The sequence below is a fragment of the Tubulanus polymorphus genome, chromosome 4, assembly GCF_964204645.1.
Source record: "Tubulanus polymorphus chromosome 4, tnTubPoly1.2, whole genome shotgun sequence".
Classification (NCBI taxonomy): Eukaryota; Metazoa; Nemertea; class Palaeonemertea; order Tubulaniformes; family Tubulanidae; genus Tubulanus; species Tubulanus polymorphus.
In genome coordinates, this window is record NC_134028.1 from 22,447,240 (window position 1) to 22,470,848 (window position 23,609).

General features: G+C 41.8%; 1 protein-coding gene across 1 annotated transcript in view; it reads right to left on the reverse strand.

Annotated features, from left to right (window-relative positions):
- Nucleotides 1-211: 211 nt before the first annotated feature.
- LOC141904449 (QRFP-like peptide receptor) overlaps nucleotides 212-23,609 on the reverse strand; it is a 29,173-nt gene continuing 5,775 nt past the window's right edge. Inside the window, exons 2-5 of the mRNA XM_074793038.1 lie at nucleotides 4,306-4,540; nucleotides 1,845-1,861; nucleotides 1,691-1,735; nucleotides 212-505 (exon numbers count right to left, since the gene is read on the reverse strand). Coding sequence (XP_074649139.1) covers nucleotides 212-505; nucleotides 1,691-1,735; nucleotides 1,845-1,861; nucleotides 4,306-4,540 — 591 coding nt within the window. The remainder of the gene's footprint in view (nucleotides 506-1,690; nucleotides 1,736-1,844; nucleotides 1,862-4,305; nucleotides 4,541-23,609) is intronic.

Sequence of the window (23,609 nt, forward strand, 5' to 3'; positions counted from 1 at the left end):
TCTTTCCGGGACATTATTTTCCTGGACATGTTTACCTCCATTCGTATGAGAAGGCAGATTTCGTTAGAAATAGAGCGATAGATATTGAATGGTATTGAATACATTATAATCTGTGCATTAACGATTTGAGTAACACGGAAAAAATATGTAAACGAGTGGCATCTGCACAACCATTATTAATCAGTTTACAGTCGGGCACAAAATGGCGGCGCTATACGAATTGTTGTTTACGTATACGCGAACTTTGATGGCGTATTAAACGATCACTGAGCTCGGATTCGTGGTTGTGTCGGCCGCAGGCGTCGCCGTTCATTTTAACCGCTAACGTTTTCTTATTGCCGTCGAATCGGATGCTGCAGCTGTCCATGGACGTGCGCCGGTCGTTATCCAGGTAGACCTGCGTGAACATACGCTCGCTCGGACTACTGCTGAAGCCCATGCGGCGTCGACGGAGACAACACCTCGATACCGGGAACCATCGCACCCATAACATTTGTAAATCTTTCTGAAAAAGTAGATAACGAAACGAATGAACAGATTGTAAACTTTTTATGTGGCATTGGAGATTTCGTTTGAAGTTTCCGTAAAAACCTTGGTAGTTAGATCAGCGAGTCTGGAACCGCTATTGTCCTGGATTCACAGGGATTCGAACCCACCACCTCTCGAATTTTAGTCAAATACTCGATCCACCGAACCACGGAAACAGCACAATGTTCGTAATGTTCAGACGAGATTTATTATAGGCAGGACCCACAAGCTGATGACCTAACGGTTTTATGAGATTTTGGAGAGAAAAGAAAATCTCTTTCTGGCAATTTTCGACAAAATTATGCCTCTGTTTTTGCAAATGTTTTCTTCTTCAGATCATTTTCGAAAACATTCTGCCCATTTCGACATGAAGTAAGTTTCGATAGAAGGGGGTTCTCAGAAAGAACTTCGAGGTTCTTACGCAAGTTTTATAGGACCACCCTGTGGATCCGTGTCTGATGTGTTCAAAAATGTACATGCAAAACAGGCATATCGAATATGAATTTCAAACATAAACACTTTCAACAAAGTCATCGACAAAGACTGAGCTCATTCCATGTGGTGGATTTCATGCAAGGCGGGTGTTGATATATTCGAGGTCATACTATCAATGATTATTGATTAAGGGCTCGTCACAAGTGCTCAAGGTGGTTATAGTATATCTACATGCAAACAGAAAACGGGAAGAGATGCGTATCAATTAGTACGGCGTTCACAAAAACGGGTGCAATCTAGATTTCGATATTTTCCAAATCGTCGGCGAGCTTTGGAAGATGTCAACAAACAAAACAAAAACATGATTGGAACGTCATTCGTCGATATGATGGGTCGTTAAGAAGTTTGGTATTGCGCCTGATGGGTACATTTTGGCTTGAGACGGTGGATGAACCTATGCACTCGTAAACAATTATAGAAAAAGCATTTATTGATAACGTTACGTATAAGGTTTTATGCTGGAACAACGAACTAAGTAAACGGTAGGTAAGGAGTTTGGAGATGGAGAAATGCCGAATTATACACGTACAAAATATTTATGACGTGCGAAAATCGAAAAAATCTGATGACGGAGGATTTATTTGTAAAATTTAATACTGCGAGCCCTACATAGGGTTGCGTATAACTTAGCCCGATCTAGTTTATCATAGTTTTCTAACGAACTTACCCGTCTATTGGCACCTCCACATGGCAAGAGGTCTTTTATATCATCCTACAGTAGACAATATGAACTTCGTTTAAGTCTGATTAAATTTGCTATAAGAATGACAAAAGAGTTTGAGCACCTAAAAAGCTTTGCGCGTGATCCATCGATAACCTACGGAACGTATTCTTCTATCTACGCGTGATTCGAAACGAATTTAAAAAACGGAAAGATTATTGCGAAACGTTGTGAATTTTTGCCGATGTGAAATGATATCTATTGCTATTTGGCGATATGCGTGTGATTGATAAAATAAACTAATAATCAACTAATACAGGGCTATGAGAGTGCCGTTCTGATTGGTGACGAGATTGCTAATATTGGCCAATCAGAACTACTTTAACTTGACGAGCGCCAAGTAGCACAGGCGTAGCTTAAGTGCAAATATGAATATGGTCTTAAATCTTAGATTGAATATAGAACCAAAATGAGCAGAGATTGGTTTAATGCTTGTTTCATTGGCTTTAGAACCAAAATGAGCTTACACTGGTCAGAAACAAACAGAGCTTAGACCTTTTAAAGCTATTTTATTGGCTTCAGAACCAAGATAAGCTTAGACTGGTCATCACTCGTTAGATTGTTTATAGAACCAAAATGTACTTAGACCAGTCTGGAGCTGTTTTATTGGCTTTTGGAACTAAAATGAGCTTTGGACTGGCCTTGAGTTGTTAGATTGGCTATAGAACCAAAATGAGCTCAGACTGGTCATAAATTGTTGGCTATAGAACCGAAACTGGTACTCTGTATTATGCTCGGGCACGTTCTTGAATATCCGTATTGAATTAGATCGTATAAGAGATGATAGAAATGGATCCCGTTCCGCAGTTCGCTTCTGTGAGAGCTAAAACAAGGCGAAGTGGACTTTTTCTAACCTTATAGCTTCAAATTTGACCGATAACTACGGAACCGGATCCTAATACACATAAAAATATATGTATATTAACAAATGAGAAATTAATTTGTGCTAATATTTATACGTCGTTTATTGATGGACCGTTACGCAATCTTTTGAGGATGGTGTCCGCCGCCGCTGGCGCTATGCTGTATAATGATATCTTAAACATATGCGTTCTGCAATGGCGCGTCATCGAATCAAAGGATCATTTTGGAGCTCGATTCATTGAGTTTTGCAATTTGGGGCGGATCAGAATTTTAGATTTTTAGAACGACGCGGGTTCTTTAAGAGGCGAAGAAATCAATTCTGCGTTGATTATAGTTTTATCTCAGCCAAATCACTGTTTTAAAAGTGTATTTCTTAACTTCAGCGGGAGTGCTTGTGTGTGAATTTAGTTACTAGAGTGGGATGATTACATTTGCGTAATAGATATTTTGCGTATAGTATAAAAGCAAGAAAATAGTTCGCGTTCAGCTTATTAAGAAGATATCGCTGGACAAGACACGCCACCGAAATGACAATTGCACGCGCTATTCGCAAGACTACATCTAATCTACAACCATCGCTAATTTGACACCATTTCGGAAGTCTAGTGCTGGTCGTGCACCGAAAGCCCACGATAAAATATCAACGATTGTTTATAATTCTTTTTGATACAACTAGGACCACAAAGGTTTGTCTATCGTCAATGTTCGGTAACCGTTAAAGATCAATAGTGCTTCGAAGGTTAACTTGATTTTCGACTATATTCATTTTAAGTCACATAGTCGTAGTACATTTATGGAACACTAGGCGACGGATAGATTTAGCCTACCATAAATAGTAGTACATGTATGATAATGCATATATATATTGAAAATAACGTTTTTGTGTTTTAGAATTTTTTTTTCTCTCAATGTATGTAAATATTTGTAAACAAAATTATTTGTCCACCCGCGTACCACATAAATGGTATAGAAGAGTGATAGAATTGTCTCATCGTTTCCCAGATTCAGACGAGTCGATGGCGTCAAATTAGCGAAGGCATCTAACTACATATATACAGGATGTGCGACAGCAGGCCTTTTGGATTTCACATGATAACACATCTAAGCACCAACAACAGACAACTTAACATGTAGACACATATTTATACAGATATACACAATCATGAATAATAAAGGACTCATGATATATCAATCAGTATATGCAAGTTCTTTTTCGCTTCATTTACGATGAAGTAATGTCTACAACGAAATGACTACGCCCTGGACCACCTATAATTACTGATACAAACACTGTCTATTTTCGGAGTTGTATCGTGACGCCGCTATCATTTCATCACCGTTCGCAGGAAATCGAATGATGCGTTTTTATCCGGCCGAACTGACCATTTAATCAGGCATCGTCTTACACGGAGACTTTACGTCCGAATACATATATGTATAGGCTTTACGTGCCGTGCGACGATTAGGATTTGGATCTTACGGGTTACGTCTGTTATTGACGTGTTTGCTAACGCGTCTGCAGTCGATGTACGTCGTTAAGTCGCCGTCGGTTTTGACCTCAGGCGACTATTGGTTATAATAGCAGCTATACTTGTGATAATATTATGGGAAAAGTCTCACAACACTAGTAATACATTTCGTCTTTTTTTCCTGGATGTGAGATTATTGTGGAACGTATACCTTGTATATTTAAATACACGTATGGTAGCTTACCCTAAAACTGTCATTCATAAACCCGTAAATGATTGGATTGGCAAAACTGTTGGACATGGCGATCCAATGGAAGGCGAAGTACAAAATATTGAACAGTTCTTGTCTGGAGGTGACCATTTCCGATATGGTTGTACTAAAATCGAGCAATAGGAAAAACGTGTGTAACGGTAACCAGCAAACTCCAAAAAGCACCACGACTACCACCAACATCTTGATCACCTGCAACGAAATGACGTATATAGAATTAGGCAAAATGCACGTTCATGTCAACTATAGCTATGATGGTAATGCATATTGTGTTCGCATCAATTTTTCTCTAGTTTGTGCTGCCCTCTGGTAGGGGTGGATAAAGAACGGGTAAGTGTCGGGGAACGCGTGGGAATTCGGGGAAGGTGATAATGATAGGAAAGGCTAATTTGTTTAAAACCTTCGTTTTTTAACGAAAATGAAAAGCATTGAAACGTATGAAACAGTGCGTTTATGATGAATTTCCTCGGCCAATGACGACGATTACATCGTCCCAAAAACACAAGATAGTTTCGAAGTTATAGCTGTTATGAATAATCTCAATTTACAAGTGAGCCGTATCTGCTAACACTGAGCCCGAGTAACGAATCGCCACCATTCTATAGACGAAGTCTGGACGATTTGATTTCCCAAACCTAGAGATAAATGTCTGTGAAGTCAGCAATTTTCTAATAGAACAGACTCGGGCCCAGACGAAAGATGTTGAAGTTTTGGCGATCAGTTTTGTAAGGATGGCGATCGTCTGTATTGGGGGGGGGGGGGGGGGGGAGTATGCAAACCGCAAACCGATACCTGTAGTACACATATCTCGACTTGGCCTTAGGTCTCGTATTACCACGACGAAATGAGGTTTGGGAGTATTAGAATATATGTTAGACGTGTCCCTAAAGCAGCTCTTCGCGGCGATGCGTCACCGAGCCTCAGCTGATGAAGTTCTAAAGTGCTCCAGTCGATGCTGTTATAATAGCTTTCGATAGAACATGATGAATATAATTTGCCTCCACATTACCCGGTTTACGCCGTGTACAGGCAGCGGCTTGCCCCCCCCCCCTTGGGTTTGAATAATCTCTTGAGCAATTAACACTTAACCGAAAGACCCGGTACATCGGAAGCCGCATTCTATACTGTCTAAATGGTCAATTGTCGGAACGCGTGAACGTCAAGCCCTTTGCATAGCTGGTATCGCTTAGCCGCTGTCAGTTTCCATTCCGCGGATGTATACGCAACGCGACTAACGACTCGTAATTGTACAAAGGACCGTTCATAGGTTGACGAGTATTGGTATTAGCCGACGGACGACGGCGTGAATGTCTGCGCAGAGTAAAAGTGTGACATTTACTGATCGACTCGCGCGCAGATTCAGAGAGCCAGGCGCAGACGACACGCCGATAGCGGACACATGACTGATCAAAGCAAAAAGAGATACGCTGAAAGGAATTGCCTTTCGTTGACTGAATCGCGAATCGAGAGAGGCTTGGCGTTCGTGGTCTGTCGGGAATTATTAGGCGTTCGCATTATTTAGCTCGAGTTACCCGACAGAAAGAAACCTCGCATCGTGAAAAAAGAAATAAAAGAGATTCCACCTCTACGCCGAACGTTTCCTCTAAGCACCAACTATAGATGTTTAATACCGTAGCTAAACCGTTTGACATCGGGATAAACTTTAATGGGGAATAAGTGTCGTTAATGAATACTGACACCCACAACCCAGACTGAGAGGTCAAGACTCGAATGCATCGCTAAACCCTTGATCATCCGAACGCCACTAAGGGTGTTATAAGCACCTTCCCGATACAAATCTAAACTGCGGTACAATGCATTAAAAAGTTTAATCACAACGAACGTGTACTTATGATATGTAAAGAACTGACCGTTTGATAATTGCATCGGAATAACTGATTGTAGAACTTTTTGAATATTCAGAAAATAGGAATAACGCAGACTTGAAAAACCCGATGTCTCATAACGATTGACCAAGTATAGATTCAGTGTGGTGCGTACAGCTGTATTTTTACAAGAAGCCGGTGACGTTGTGTCTAGAATCTTCAATCCGTCGACCGAAGACAAACGATCTATAGATACAGGTCTCTCCTCTCGTTATTTCCCGATCGCGATACGATCTCTATACCGAACTCGATAGCGATGGAATCTTTGCTCGTCGCAGACTGCGGAATCTTCTGGTTCGTGGCCGGTAAACGTGGCGCCTGACACGTCTCTGTCACCGACGAGCCAGTGCATTAGCTATTTTACTAACGGCGTGGTTACGCGTGTAACTGCGGATATATGCCTTCCGCATTAGAAAGGTTACGAAAATGTCAAAGGCGAAAGAAAGCGAATGCAATGTTTCGATCGAAAGTCGACACCAGATATTTAAATCGTGACGTAGTGCGGTGCGGTCAATAACGGTCAATTTAATCAGGGCAAACCGTCGCGTATGCACACAGCTGCAAGTACCGAGTTCCGAGGAGCTGGTTCTGAATAACAACGATAATTCCTATTAATCACTTGACAAGATCGTATGTAAAGTACCCGGTATACTCGCGTACGAATGGGTCAACGATCAGACCGGAGACCAGTTATACAGTCATACCTTAAGCCCGCCGCACACGGCACCGAAAAAACGTTTTTTCCCTCGTGAAAAAAAAACGTTTTCGATGTTTTTTGTTATGCCGTGTGCGGGGGAGGCAAAACACAAAACGCCGAACTAAAAAACGTTTTTCACGAGCAAAAAATGTTTTTCGCGAAACAAGCACTGCTTGATTTGCGAAAAACGTTTTGTGTGATCGAAAACGTTTTATGTCCCGTGTGTGTTGAACCTTTTATCGTTTGCGGGCAAAACGTTTTACGAAAAACGTTTTGTGAGAAACGTGTTTTCTGTCTCGGCGAAACAAATGTTTTGCCGTGTGCGTTGGGCTTTAGATGTAAGACCAGTCTAAGACCAAATTATTTATCTAGCCAATCTGACAACTTAGGAGCAGACTTGGATTTAAGATTTTCTTGAATTTCACATCAAGCATACTGTGCTTTTGGGCCAACAGTTGATGTCATGCTGTGAGTTAAGATTTCAACAGCAAATCAGTAAATTTATGATCGAATCAAAGAACTTTCTCGACTAAATCTGGCACGTTCTTGTCATCTATATCACTTAACCTCTTAATTTTTCAAACACAATGGCAACAAGTCAGGGAAGAAGCCGATTGAATATTCCAAATGACGGCCGCTGCAAACAGCTTTGAAACACCGAACACTATTTAGAGAGGGCGAGCTTCGACCTTCGCAAAGCTCACGAACGCGAAGATAGCCGCGTTATTTCTCGGTAACTAATTACACGATATGATGACAAGAAAACAAGATTAATGCGAGATCGCGCGACCGGGAGCGGTCTAAACGCGGACGGTGTTCGGTGCGTTCTATCTGCGGATCCATCATCGACCTGATCGATGGTGGATCTTTGTCGTGTTTGTATGTGCGTTGTTGTGACGGCTGGCGAATTCTTCATCGATCGATCGTTCTGTCGTCGGGGCGTAAACAACTGCGATGCACTTGTCGCAAATGGTTTATTAGTTGTCACTATCCCATTTCGAAATGGATAAATACACGCATATATTGGCAGCGGAAAGGTTGACATGTCATCGCGCTCGCTGTACATCTATCGGCGTTCCTTCCGCGTCCGGAAATGACGTCGCGCGTGTGTAGGTTATCCTCGAAGGTTAAGGTCACTTCGTACGAGATGAAATTAACCGATCGCGCGCGTCGTTATTCACGATATTAGCAGAGCCGGGTTCAAGGCTAAGATTTCCGAGGTTACAGATTTGCAAATGTGATGAAAACAAAATAAACGAGGATTGCGGCTGATAAATGCGCCAATGATTTTTTTATAGTCTATCGGGTCAGTTCTATAGACGGACCGATTCGTCCGAACGATCTTTAACCTATTATCGAAGCTTCTTCATATCGCGTTACTGTGATAAATCGTATGCGGCTATCGACCTATACTGTCTGCATCCGCCTAAAGAACCCTTCGAAAATCGACACGCTTTCACCCTCCTCGCAAAAAAAAGCCGTCACGACTTCACCAGTGAAGGCTTTGTTTTGTCTGAAAATGGAATCAGAGCTAGGTTCAACTGGACAATCCGTCTTAAATTCTTCGAATCCCCAACTATCTTCACTTATCTCATTCTATTACTTGGGGAGGCTTCTCGACATCAACCCACGGACAAACATACATCAGATCGTCCAGAATTTATACCTATCAATTTTTTTGTCTGAAGGGTGATGAAGATTGATACGCGTATCGAGTCGCTAGTTCGATTACCAGTCAGAACAGGGTGGTCATTATACAATCTTAGACGTAAGCTTTTAGATAAAGATTACACGCGCGAAAGCAAGCGGCAATTTACTCGTATATCCGCAGTTACTTCAGTTACTTCGACGACGCAGGGTGCGTATTGACTTTGACTTTTTCGGCGTAACTGCGTTTAATGCGCGTAACAGTCGGGGCGAGATCGCGATAACGGCCATTAAAGGGTGGCGCGAAATTCCGATCGAGTTTAGCAAAAAGTACAATTCGTTATCCGTCAGCAACGCTGATTTCCAATAGGAAACACGGTACAGCGTTTTTACCAGGTCGGTGCGTGCTCCTCGGAAAGCAATACACCACTTAACGTTTTCAAAAAAACGAATGAAAACACATTTCGTAACTGGCGCAGTTTTTTATTATTGTTGCGGGTTAAAGAAATGCTTACTTCGTCTCGACGAACGCGAGGAGTGAAATGATAATATCAAACTGGTTTATGTAGCATTGGTAATGATTAAGGAGTGGAATATTCTCGGAATGACGAACGCCGGGTCCTAGAAACGCGAATGTTTTTCCGAGAATTCTTCGTACACTGTGATCGCAAAGAAACGATGTTTCCGAACTAGAAGTTTTATTACAAGAATCCCGCATTGTTATTGATTCGGGCCGTGTGTAAAAGAACACACGAGACTCGATGTCCATCATTTTCTGTTTTACGCGACACGCGGCACGAAAATCTGTTTAAGCTCCAGTTTAAAACCAAAACAATTGCGGGATGACGGATTAGAAATAAACGAAACTGATTGATTGATTACGAGAAAACATCCTCAATAACTTAACTAATGAAATTGATAACAAATTAATAGACAAATCCTCGAAGAAATTCTCTACGACGTGGTTAGTTGATTGAGTCGGGATTAGAAAGCTTACCTGAACTGATCTGACTTAAGAAACCTGAGACCTAACCACTCGGCCAAGCGCCCAGCTGATATACTACTGAGCATAACGACCTAAAATGACTAGTGAGCGTTACTCAGGACCCAGTTCCACAGTTGTGAGTTAAGATTTGACTCAGAGTTAACTCATTGAAAATAAACCTACTAGTGAATGTGACCCAACCCACGCGCCTTACAGGTCGTGGCCATCCCCTCCGTGTCATGACCATAAGAGCGACACGTGACTGCTACAAGAACTCTTTCTTCCCAAAAACAATAGCTCAATGGTATACTCTCCCTGCATCAGTTGTCCTGACCCAGTCACCCGAATCCTTCAGGAGGCTGGTATCTGTGGCACATCGCTAGATTTATTCCAAAATCCGATTAAGTGTTTTTAAAATGTACATTATCTCTTTTATTATTATTATTAATTGAATTTTCCATGCACACTCTTTTTCTTTCTTTTCTAACACAGACGCGCACGCTCTAAAAAATACTCGCGAATGCGAGTGTGATGGAGTATTTAAATGAATGAATGAATAAACTAACTTAAACTCAGAGTTAACTCCAACTCTCGACTGTGGAACTGAATCCAGTAGTTTTTTAATGCCTCGTTAAAACGTAAGATTTGTGTTTACAGTTCCTTATTTTGTTACATCTCTTCCTCATATCTGCGGTGACTGATACTAAAAACAGTTTCATACTAAACAAAAAAAAAACATAATTTCATACTAAAAAGTTCTGTACTGCTAAAAGCACGAACAAAGTTTTTTTTACATTGGGGCCCTTTTTGCTTTCTCGCATGAGAAAACCGAAAGTTTTGAATTCTAGCACGAGAAAACAAAAATGGGCCAATTTAAGAATTTTTTATCGCGCCTCTAATTCACTGAGCACCTTAGTGCCAGTAGTATGTCGCTATCGCGACCCCTGGTGGTTCGATGCTATTCTTTTAATTCGGTATAAGAATGAAAAGTTCGCTCTAGCACGGAGTTTAAGCAGATTTATATTCGTCGTTAAACCCGAATCAGCCAGTGCATTACTACTATAAAGATTGGATATATTTGAAAGAATGTATCTCTTCTACGCTCTATCTAAGAAATTAGACGTCGTAAATAGGATATCGCGAGCAGAACGCTTTATAATCCCGGGCGGGCGAATCTATTTCGGTGGATGTTACGCAATATTAGTAAAAACGTGATTCATCGACTTCATGAAATTATACGATACAACATTGTTAATCGTACTTCATATCGAAACTGCGTATAATCAGCTGAGATAAATGAATGCTTTGAATTTCAAGTGCGTTAAGAAGCGTTGCACCGATACTATATAACATATCTATCTCCATTGAATTAAACCCAAGGGGAGATCATCAGTAAGCTTATTATTTTGCACAGTTATACTTCAATAATTGCTTAAGCTTAATCGTTGCTAAAACCCGGAAAATAACCAGTGAGTTAGTTTACTTTAGTTTAGTCAAGGGCAACGAGAGAAATCCCACGATGAACTCAGCCAAAAATGACAAGTTCTATATTAAAATGATTATATTTCGAGCAACGTTTCGGCTATTACTATCATTAATAGTGTCTAGCCGAAACATTGCTCGAAATATAATCATTTTAATATGGAACTTTTCGTTTTTGGCTGAATTTATTGTGGGATTTCGCTCGTTATTCATCATACACGGATATTGTGTATCTTCTCGTCTCACTACTTAGTCAAGACTACCGTCATGGTTTATCAAACTAATCAACAAAACCGCTTTTGGTTCTATGACATCTTAAAATGCCCATTTCAGTTACAGGCCAATCTAACCACGATGTTAAGGCCACAACTTACTAAGGGCACATCTTGGTTCGATTGCAAATTTAACCAATTAAGATAAGTCTACGCTCATTTTAGATCTTAAACCAACCTGACGACGTTATTTACAGGGCTGCAGGGCTATTTCGAGCCGGCAAGTGATTCCTATAAGAATCGAGTCAATTTTCAATTTGCCCGTCTAATGGTTTTCTATCTAGATAATTAAAGCCTTCTCCTCGAGACTTTAAGAACACTTTGCGACGTTGCGACACTCTTAACGATATCGCTAATAATCGACGACGACACTTTCCAGTGCAAGTAAATATCTATAAAATCGCTTCTTTTCAAAAACGCCTCCGTGTTTGCGGCCGGCGCGTATATATACGCGTATACAAACATAGTTTCATCGTCATCATCATCGGCGAACGCGACGATCTTAGAGAGGAAAAAATTTCATTAAAAAGACAGATATTAGACGATGAGAACAGACGGGGACGTATGGCTGGATGCTAATATAACCCGCGTTTGTTTACACGCCGCCATCGGAGAGGACACGAGTACATCACGACGAGTATCTCAGGCGAACATTATTATACACGCACAGACGAGCCCTGACCAGACACAACCGAAAGATTACGAAACCCTCTTCCCGGCGGTACCGCCGTTGTAGATAAGCTTATTAGACGTTCGGAGCTTCGAATACTGCGAGTGCATATTCCTAATTATCCGAAGATCGGATGCACGCGCTCACTACTTGATTCCCTCCCATCTTTCGCCGGCTTGAATACCGCGAGTAAAAAATCCGGTCGGAATAGGAATAGCTACTGAGTCTAATTAAAAGCAAGATTGCGTATGGGAGAAAACGATACAGTACATACGGACAGGTTCGGCAGTTCTCCTCAAATTACTCGGGGAAGGGGCTCTACAGAAAAACCCTACTGCCACCGGGATTCGAACACTAACCGTGAAAGACCCCATGGCCATTACGTATGCATCATATGATATTTTGGTCGTGTCTCAAGGTCCGGTGGTGAGTTTGAACAGCTTTTGGGTCTCACTATATTCCTATTCACCCTTGCACCCAATGTACTACGGCAGTTTGCAAGGTAAATCTTACATTCGTATTCGCTTTTTCTGATGAGGATGAATGGTTGAAAAAAATAAATCAGTTGCCCATTCAATTGTTGATCAGCCAGTCAGCCACTCAATCAATCGGTCAGCCGAGTCGGTCGGTCAATATCGACCAGTATCCATTGACCCGGTACTCGTCTGCGATGTTAACATCACGTTTACGAAAATAACGAAAACGATCCGGCCCGTATCTCGGCGACATCGCGCATGAATAGTTGATTTAACGACGAGGCGTTTACCGGCTATCAGCGCAGATAAGCTCTCCCCGACGCATCCGTCTAGCGAAAGCCGAACCCGTGTCTGAATCAACAAACGAGCGATAATTGAAATAATTGCCTCGTATCTCGAGGAATAATTTGTTGTACGTAACTTAAAAAGCGCTCGTATAACCGAAACTATATGATACGAATATAGAGTCTTATATACCGGCTGGAGGATACGACTGTCTTTAGTCGCACACCACTTAAAGGACTAAGATGACTTTTTTCGTAGCTTCATGAAAGTAAAGGGCGGATACTTGCGCAGACTTCGACAAGACCATAAATAAATGGAAAAGGCATTGACTGACAAAGGGCAAGTATCCTGAAATATGCTCATGTTTGAGTATTAGAAGCCATAATTTTCTATGTTCTGACTAGAGGTTTAATTTTTTTTCACTTTTGGGTGTCTCTGGCGAATGTGAGAGCAATGACGTGGTCTGAAGGACTTGAGACTAGTATCTAAGCCTGTTTGGCTTTTCTTCAATTCCTCGCATGAACTATTGCTACACCGACTATATAATATGCCATGTGTTCTATCGTAATATATGTACCAATTATTTATGCAAAATAAATTAGATCAAATAAAGCCATGGAAAGTGACCGCCAAGCCAAAGCTGGGTCTGGAAAATTGTAAAATGTCAGTAAAACCCTTTCCAGACACATAAGTGACATTAAACTATTATTGTTCTTCGGAAGGGTCCGTGCTCCTTGTACTATCATTTGGATCCGTCCCTGGAAGCTTCGAGGCATAGGAAACATAGAGATAACGATAAAGATAGCTCGATACTGGTTCGTATTGCGTGTGTATATAGAATAACCCTGGAGGTGACATTTCTATAGCTGACTGTTTGTTCAGCTGACACATTAAAACACTTAATGGATTTGATTTTCTGGAAGCGACGCCGACAAAAAAAAAACGACCAACGTCTGTCTAGAAATCGACGCACAGTTTTCCATTCGATTATCCGACGAGACATCTCCAGGTGATAACTCTTTAAAGTGCCAATGAGCGATCGCGGGACCGGCCGAAAATAGATTAGTTTCCACGTAAGCAGCGCAGTTAGCAGCCAATTCACGTCTCAACCATCGCTAGAAGTGACTTCTCTAGTAGGTATAAGACGTTATGTAATCCGTCTGATATCTGAAAACGGTCCCGACCCAGGCCCTGTTCAGAGCAGCAAAGAAAAACGTAACTATAATCCAAACTCAACGCGCTCGGCCATTGCGTACACAGCAACGGCTTTCCAGCTTGAAGAACTAAAAAACAAATTGATGTAGGATACCTGTAATGTTGACGAAAGCGCATACAAGTGTTCTACTTTTAGGATGAAAGATATAGCTATAAGCATTTGCGCATCGAGTGGTCATCATAAAGTATGGCCGTTATATCCGGATTACGAGGTCTTTCTAATCTCAGATGCTTTTTCAACAATAATAGTTCGCTCTTTTTCCCCGGGCCGTCAGCCTCTCGACGGTAAGTAGCCAGACAAGTATCGAAGAAAGTTAGAGAAGCATCGTCGGAAATATCACAAGTAGCGAGGGGACAATGACCTCAGTAAACCTCAGTTTCAATGATGGCTCTTTTTACGGCTTTAGACCCAGTTTCACAGCCGCGAGTTTAGATTCGAATCAGAGTAAAGTCATCGAAAATGAACTGATTTTTAAGTCAGAGTAAACTCTAACTTACAACTGGATACTGGTAACCACGTGCCCCGTCTGGCAATACGTGATAACGGCCCATCCTTGCTCCAACTGCCCGGGAATTCAAGACGTATACCACCAGAGAGAATTTAAATAATCCCAGCTTGACGTATATTCGTGCAAAAACTGCCAAACAAAGACTCCAGGACTTCAAGACGCAAATCGGTTACTAACTATTGGTTGATAAAAGTCTATGCGAACGTGTGTATAAAAATGATTCGGTAAATATATATTTGTATATATATTTGCATGGAGTGCAACTAAAGTAACGTCCGAGTAATTAATTGCAGGCAAACATCATAGCAGCGATCGCGATTTTCTTCGAGTTGCGTGTAAGTTATTTATACCGTTAATTACAACTCGAATTATCTGAGCTCGATGTAAAACAAATAACAAGTAATGAAATCCGCGGTGAAACTTTCGACGCAGCGCACGCCAATGCCGGGCGAGAAACTACCCGCGTTTAAACTGGTTGAGACCTGATACGATTCGACTGATCAGAAGGGATTGTTATAGGAATTCATCTTATTCTGCTGAGTAGAGAGAGGCCGTGCTGTTTGAGGGACAGTTTTATTTTGGGGAAAATGGCACTCTTTCATCTTGATAAGAGGCACTTCCCTATTGAAAAAGGACAGATCTTAGATATGAAAAGTCTGAGTACCTGTTCTGGTCATTTGAGAATGGATTTACTTGTCGTTCTCCAGATAACGATGAAAATTGTGTCCAAATTTCAAAAAATCTTGACCAAATCTTTTAAAACACTTTTTGAAGGGCCCTTTCAAGGTTTTGGCAGGGGTTCGTTCGCTACTCCCGAATCCCCCCCCCCCCCCCGGCACGAGCCCAGAGAGGGGCAAAGTAAACTGTAAGAATCTGCTCCGCGCGCGTGCTTTCGCGACCTAGACTCATAAAAAAACTTGGAAAAACTTGAAAATAGGTCGGAGAATTGAGACAATACGTCACTACCTTTTCTTCGTATTTGCGGGGTTTTTCTTTGACTGAATTTTAAGACAGTCACAATCACTTCGTGGGTTTCTAACGAATTGACGTCATAGGCTAGACATCATGGTTTTTTCGCCGGTCAGGGTTGGAGAATACCACGCCTTACAACGGATAACATGGCCATCAACAAACACAGTCGGTTTCTGCCATTGTTTTTTTTAACTGTCAATATGGCAATAGTTTTTTGATTCGCCTTCTAACGTATTATATACCGCGTGGAGCTTATGAGAACAACACCGACGCATTCGAACAAATAGCTGGACGTTTTTGTTAGAGAAAAACTTGCCGCCGACTTCGGACCGAAGAAACTAACGATGAACTGAAAATGATATCGGTTGAAGTCAATTCGAGTGAATATACACGACGACGACGTGACGTCATTATAGTCGAATCCCACGACGCGAACGTGTGTGTGCGTGTCTGGTAACCGAGGTTGAATTCACGAGTTGTGTCAGTATGCGTGGCTGGTGCTGATAACACGGCTCCGTGCAGCTGCTGAGATCGCCCGGCGTCATAACGACCGAGCCCGAAAGAAATTGAAATACGGAGCGGGGATGATAGTTGAATGTGTGTGAGATTTGAACGAAAAGACAATGTGGTACCGGTATACACCACTAGACGGCGTTACTATGTGTTCGGTTTATGTAAATTGACCTAACACTGTTAAGAATTCACAATTACATAATGCCGTAAAACTCGCTATATTTGTTAATGTTGGCCTCAAGTTACTTAAGTAAATTACATGCATATAATTTGCATGTAATCCTCATTGTAATTCTATTATATGTACATTTTCGTTTCGTTTCTTGAATTGTAAATTTTCATTGTATAAATTCTTGCAACATCTACGTACCAATATCTGCTTAGAGAGAATAAGCTATCCCATTCTATGCTTTCTATTCTTTGACCTTAAACTCGATGTTAGGCTTCCGATTCCAAATATCATCAAACGTGACATAGATTGACTTTCCCACTTCAGTGTTAGGTAAAGTAATCACTGAACATTCAAAGAAGTTGACTCGACTCGAATCGGAATGTAACCGATATGTCTACCTACTAACGACACCTGGTGGATTCTGGCAGTCGGCAGCACGCCGTGTCGATCCCATCAATACAAACGCAGTGAATTTTGTAAATTCAAACTGTAACGAACTCGAAATCCAAACCTATTCATAACCGAATATTTGAACTGCCCGTGAACCAAGCCCCCGTGTGTGCGAAAAAAATTAGTTACTGCCAAACTTCGTAAGCGGATACCGGTTTGAATAATGGACGTGGAACGAACTGATTGATTTTACTGTCCGATCACTTATCATTCTTAATGCGTGACTCGAAAATAAATTTTGAACTAAACGCATCGTACGCGCGCTACTCTTTCACTTTTAACTTGCCCGGCTATTTAGTAAGATATTAATTGCGATTTGCATAGTTTCTGACGCTTAACAACTGTTAAACATTATGAGTTATGTTTGCCTCGATGTCTGTTAAACTCACCGCCTAATTACTTGCCGAACCCTCGCCGACCCCGCAGAGAATCCAACCTCCGCCAATACGACGGCAAAGAGAATATGGTCTCTGTCGTGTACCAGGCGCAGTTACCAGGCGCCATTTTGAGGCGGTCCCAAAGGTCCCGCATATTGTTGGACAGATTTTTTAAACTAAAACCTCTAGCACGATTATTTGTCGTACATCCCTTTTTTGGCACAAAATTAAAACATATGAATCGTTAGAAAGGTGACATTTTTTCTATTTTCTGGTGATGTTAAATTAATTTTTCTCGGCTATAACAATCGCATTTCTCCCAGATGAACGCTTTGAACTGCAATATGTGATCCTTGCGCCATGTATAAACGATTTATTGTTTTCGTGGCGTAAATTCATATATTGTATGAATATTTACCGAGTGGCATGCGATTAAACGATCAATCAGGTTTCTGCCGAGAAATTTTATCAATCGATGTAACGAAGAAATTCGTCTATCGATTCAAGCTGTTCTCACCATAGGCAACTAATTAACCGAGCTTCCGATCAGCATCATCAATCACTGTTTAACTACGGTACCCCGTCAGATCGGCGGACAGTCCGAGCATCCCGTGTTCGCCCCGGCTAACGTTGTACGGTCGGTATACCGAACAATGTTACCGATCTCGAAGCCAGATTATCTAACGGCGCTTTCATGGGGTCCGTTTGAATTAGAAGTCAGGTTGAATGCATTATGTCTTATGTCTATTTCAACCTGACTTGGAGAGCATTCCGGGTGGCCTAGCTCGCTCATTTTTGGTAGTACATACCTGATAAAAAGGCCTAAACCGAGGATGTAAGTTCTAACTCTAACACACAACTATGGAAATGGATCCAGTAATTTTACCTTTGAACACTGGCTGAAATTTCAAGACATTTCTCAGGGTCCCTTATGAACAATGTATAAACTTCTGTCGCGGTGACCACTTTTTGCGTCTAACACACACACAATCGATTTTCCTCTCTCGCTCCACGCGACCTTTACAACCGCAAAGATGTAGCGCGTCAATGCAGAGTTATAATTGAAATTGATCCTATATTCATATCGATTATTTTTCATTTCCTCTCGAGCGCCAACGGATCCCTCTCCGCCTTCCAAAAATCTATATGTGAGGAAATAAATCGCTACCATTGCCTTAACCTCCTCTATCGAGGCATCATGGCCATGTGCTTTTTTGATCTGACTACACGCCATATCGCTCTCTGTACACGACTTCTGTCAGTTATAGTCGTGACTTCAGTCTGCAAGTGGCCATAAAACCCAAGACTGGCCTTGACTTTAGTTATTAGTTTGGCGACGTATAGAGCTGAAATATTCTTAGCCTGGTCTAAAATCTAACACGTCCTAGCTTAGATTGTATTGAGGCTAAAACCATCTTAGTTCGTAAGCCATTCTAAAACAATCTACACGGTATTGCCCGACGGTTACATTTCAACGACTGGTCCCTCGTTATTCAGGCAAAGACGAAATTCTTCAGATGAACACCTCGGTTTTCTGAAGCAATCGTCGATTTTTCATTGCACGTTTATGTTCATCCAGACGGACAGACAGTCGATCGTTAGTTATTTCCCCGGAAAGCCACTCGTTTATACCCGGCAATGATCAATCTCATAATGTACATAGGTCGATTTGCTAATGGCCGCGACGATAAATTCATTCAATGACAATATGCCCCCGGGGATAGGTAAATTTGAAGTTTGCCGATTCGGTAATCGATTATCACAACCATTTAAACTCAGCGCTCGCATCGCGCGCTCTCATTCAATTTCAAGTTACTCCTAATGGGACCCGGTTTGATGACGTTAAAGTAACACGATTTGACTGGAAACGCAACTGTATAAATAGTCACTGCTTTCCGTGTGGTTAAGTTTGTTAAATTTCAGAAAGTGCGCCAACCCAAATCTGAGACGCGAATCGTAATGGGTTTTTTGCCGCGAAGCCTGGGAAAGGATTGATGAGATTATCCAGGCATGAAATGTTGCCTCTACGATGGGGGGGGGGGGTTAAAAAGGAAAGGATAGGTTCAGTTCAGGCCATAAAGTTGTTGACTAAGGTAACTTCTCATCTCTGAACATATCATCAACCCTGGTCTTGGCCAACGCCACATAATACTGCATGGGCTGAATGACTGAAAAAAAGAATAAATTATTGCTGAAACGACGTCTTGAATTCCGGAACGATTAATGATATTTTACAACAGATCCCCCGATTAAAAAACAACCTCAGAAAGCTGCAATTAGACGAATCTTTATCAGATTAACGAAACTGTTTCTGCTCATTTTCGACGATTAGTTCTTAAATACCACCAATCAGTCCTGCGCCAACAATTCCGATTAACCATCTCCACCATAAGTTTAACCATGGCTGTCAGGTTATAGGTGCTTGCAACTTGATCAAACAACAGCAGTGGCAGCAGCAGCAGCACCACCGCCTCCACCAACTGTAACACCGACATCAGCAACAGCACCAGCAGCAACAGCACCAACAGCAGCAGCAACAGCAGCAGCAGTAACAGCAGCACCACCACTAGTTGTAACACCGACATCAGCAACAGCACCAGCAGTAACAGCACCAACAGCAGTAGCAGCAGCACCACCACCAGCTGTAACACCGACATCAGCAACAGCACCAGCAGTAACAGCACCAACAGCAGTAGCAGCAGCACCATCACCAGCTGTAACACCGACATCAGCAACAGCAGTAGCAGTAACAGCAGCACCACCACCAGCTGTAACACCGACATCAGCAGCAGCAGCAGCAGCTACGTGAGCAGCCAGCACACGGTGATAATCGTGTAATTACTGGATACGCCGTCATACACTTTGATGTAAGACGTTATAGGTTAATGACGAACCGCGTGTGAATGACAGCAATTCGCGTTGATAGATTATTATATACACGCACCTCGGGCAGCTCCCGAGAGCTCCGGCGCCGAATCAGCCGGAGCGCACCATAATTAAAAATATATAATAACTCGACAGACCGTGTGCGACTTTTGGTGACTTCTAGCGTGCACACGGGTGAACGCTTCCTCGTAAATAATGTAAAAACGTCACGAAATGGGAACAAAATAAACTGAATTTGGGTCAGGGGACATTTGACGAGACACTTTTTCATCTTGGTCGGTTTCAGAGTAATGGCTTAAACCTAAGACCAGTTTGAGATCATCTTAATTCAGTAGCCAATCTAACAGACCGTGATTATACCAGTCTTAAGATCTAACTCCATTTCTGGATTTAGAATAATAATAATGATAATAATGAAATTAATTTCTAGATAGCGCTAATTTCATGATGACTCAAAGAGCTTTCCAGAAAGAATATTACAGATATAGAATACAATTCCTTTGAGCGAAAACATTACAGTTCTATGTTTCATCAAATATCTTAAATGTCTTTTCTTAAAAATTCACTCTCCCAAATATATTTTGAAGTAAGTGCCATAGTGTTAGAAAGATAAAACTAAAAGATTGGCTACCAATAATCATCTTTGGTATGGACGGTTTAGATAGAATATGTTTAGCAAGACCAGGTCTATAGACGACAAGGTGTATACGGATAAAAGACAGATAGGATTCTTCATTGACTCTGGAACCGCTGTATTTGGGTTCGGTACTCGTGAAGATGAGCGCAGCTAAAAATCTGTTCTTCTGCGCATATTCAGAGATTCATCCGAAATGTCAAAGGACTTGCCCTAATTGTTTGCACTATTCGATCGCGCATTCGGTTTTAACCCACAGCGGTCCACGGTTGATAAACAATTGAATCAGCTTCCCGAGACGCGCATTAGTCGTGCACGGATGAACAAACCACATGATGAAACCATCGGCAAACACAGGCGTCTAATTAACGCTAATTTACTAGCTGCCTCGCCGTCTACAGGTGATCGCAACGGCGATGATGTGAAAATTTGCCCGGGCTATTTCTGAACCGAGGAAAAGAAAAACTATAGTGGCAAATAGTCTAATCGGAATTAAGATTCTTATTTTCGGTAAGGCTTTCGGGGGATACGCGCTTTCAAATTAACCCTACTGTGTCGTAGGCAATAAGCTATTGAATAAAATCCACCCACTGATTCAGCTTTTAGCGGTCAAGAGCCAAATCGACCGGAATTAGAATCACGAAGACGTTTCCACTTGGATTTCGTGAATGTCGACTTGCGACGCGTCGTGTCGCTAGGCCGACCTACTATAAGCCCGCTTTTAGAAATAACGAGATAACCAAATCTTGCTTTGAGAGGATTAAGCTCCCGTGCCCAGCAAATATAGGTAAAAATCTGACCAAAAAAAACGGTGAAAATGAACTTTAGAGTTAGATATATCCGAGAACTGTGGAACTGAATTCAGCAGATGCAAGGTTAGGGAGTGCAAGAGACAATTCCAATAGAGAACTTCTTTCCTCTTGGGATCTTCCCGTTACCAGAGATGTAACAAAAGTGCACGTGACGATTTGAAAAAAAAAGGATTAATATATCGAGGCTCATACATCAGATTCGGTTGCAACAATTCTCTTAAAACGTTCAATCTCAAATCGAGCATTCATTCGATCGGAATGATACAGAACACACGACACCGCAATCGCGTTTCGCTTTTCTTTTCATTAACTTCGCTAATCCTTCGCGATAACTCACGCGGATTAACGCGGATTAAAAACAGCTCTAATCAACATAACGCGAAGACGATGAAATTACGAAAACTTTCTGTTTGGTTATGTGGCGATTGATATCGAAAGAGAGAGAGGGAGAGCGAGATAGCGAGAGAGGGACTTTGATCTTGAAATTAAAAGAAGTCTCATCTGCACATATGTTTCCCGATTGATGCGATCAGTGTTGCGATCGAGTTTCATCGTGCGGGTATTTCACGGTATTTCACGACGGTATTTCACGCTTACACAAGCACCGATCCTCCGCCGTATTTTACTCAACTGGGGTCTTAAGAAAGTTCAATCTTAACACGGATACATTTAATGTCGTTAAAACTGTGTCGATTCTACAAAAAGTTTCACGAAACCGATCCCAATGCGACCTTTAAGCGCCATGTTCAGCATCATGCTTTAGTTATATTTTCGTTTATCATACGCGCGTTCTTATTGTTCCCAGTGAAATGACGAATCCCCATCCCCGCGATCATCATCTAACTTTTGGTTAAAATGTAAATTTTATAGTGCAATAGATGGACTCTGTACGAAACATTCCACAATAGAAAACTTCAAAAACCTAAAGAAAGTTACGCGGCATGTTTTACCCATCGTTGTACCGTTCAAACTAGAAAACTGCATCGCATACTGGACATTGTGCCAATTTATCTGATGACGTCACAAGGTGATATTTAGGTGAAGGTCGAGCCTCGAGTTTATGGGTTTTCATGCGAATTTAGATCGAGGTGACGCGTGCAAAACATCGCATCCAATCAACGTAATGACCGACGATGTACGCAGGCCGTTTCAGCGTTCTTCGTAAGCCCGTCAACTTGTTATTCCATTTCCTCGACAAAAGAAACTCTTCTTCGATCGTGATCGGCCGGCGGATGCCTGCAATGGTGTTGTTTTTTATGGGATGTATAAATATCTGTTCGATATAAAGGCTTCTTTAGTGATGCGCGGAAGCCTCGATAACTCGCGCTGCGTATATTGAGCCGGAACCGTCCAGCGTCGGGCGACCGGGCAGTTTGATTGACAGATTAATCAGATAATATGACACTCCTATTAGATTTTGATTCGTTTTTCTTTGCCGAATCGGAAATCAGGCTTGTGAGGGTCATGAGAGGTATATACGTACATTATTACAGTCTCGACAGCCACTCACACGTCATTGATAAGCAACAAGAACAGTTCAAACACTTCGACATTCTGAAGCATTTGACCTTTCGTTCAGACTTGAATGTAGTCATACTGGCTAACGGTACCGCTACTGCGGCAAGCGAGGATTCTGTGGAGATTCACCAGTCTCAATTAAAATCGCGTCAATTTTTCACCTAAGCAAATCAGTTTTTCAAACACCGAGTAGAAATGTCAAGCTCTATTTGACGATTCGTTTGATAAAATCTGGAATCCGAGGTTCTAAAATCCGCTTCAAAGCCGATTGAAAATGAATTCATTTGCCCGCATACAACCGACCGTATAATGGCGCCATCTGGTGGTGTGAGCCGGCATCGGCACCATGTTATAAATCCGGGTAAAACAGGCACAACTCGGAAGATATATTTGTTCCAACAATTGAACTATTTTCCAGGATATTGCAAGAATATATCAACGAACTCGTGTGGTTCCATGAACTCAACGAATTTCCGACTTATATTTCTACTCAACTCACACTATACAACGCCTGGTCAGGCCATCCTCGCTTGTCAGGGTTCATTGCCACCCGCCGAAGCTCACACAAACACAATCCAGACCGCAAACCCTTCATTGATCTATTACAATTACCCCGATTTATAAGCGGCCACCAGTCCATGTATTAAGCCGATCAGTTTCTTCCACCATCTAATCTCGTTACGCATCTAATTGGCTACATAAACTGGTGGCCGCTTAGCAACAACCTGTCCGCCCAAGAAAGCATGGGCAATGTAATAGACCAATGAAGGGTTTGCGGCCAGGGTGTGTTGGCGTGAGCGTCC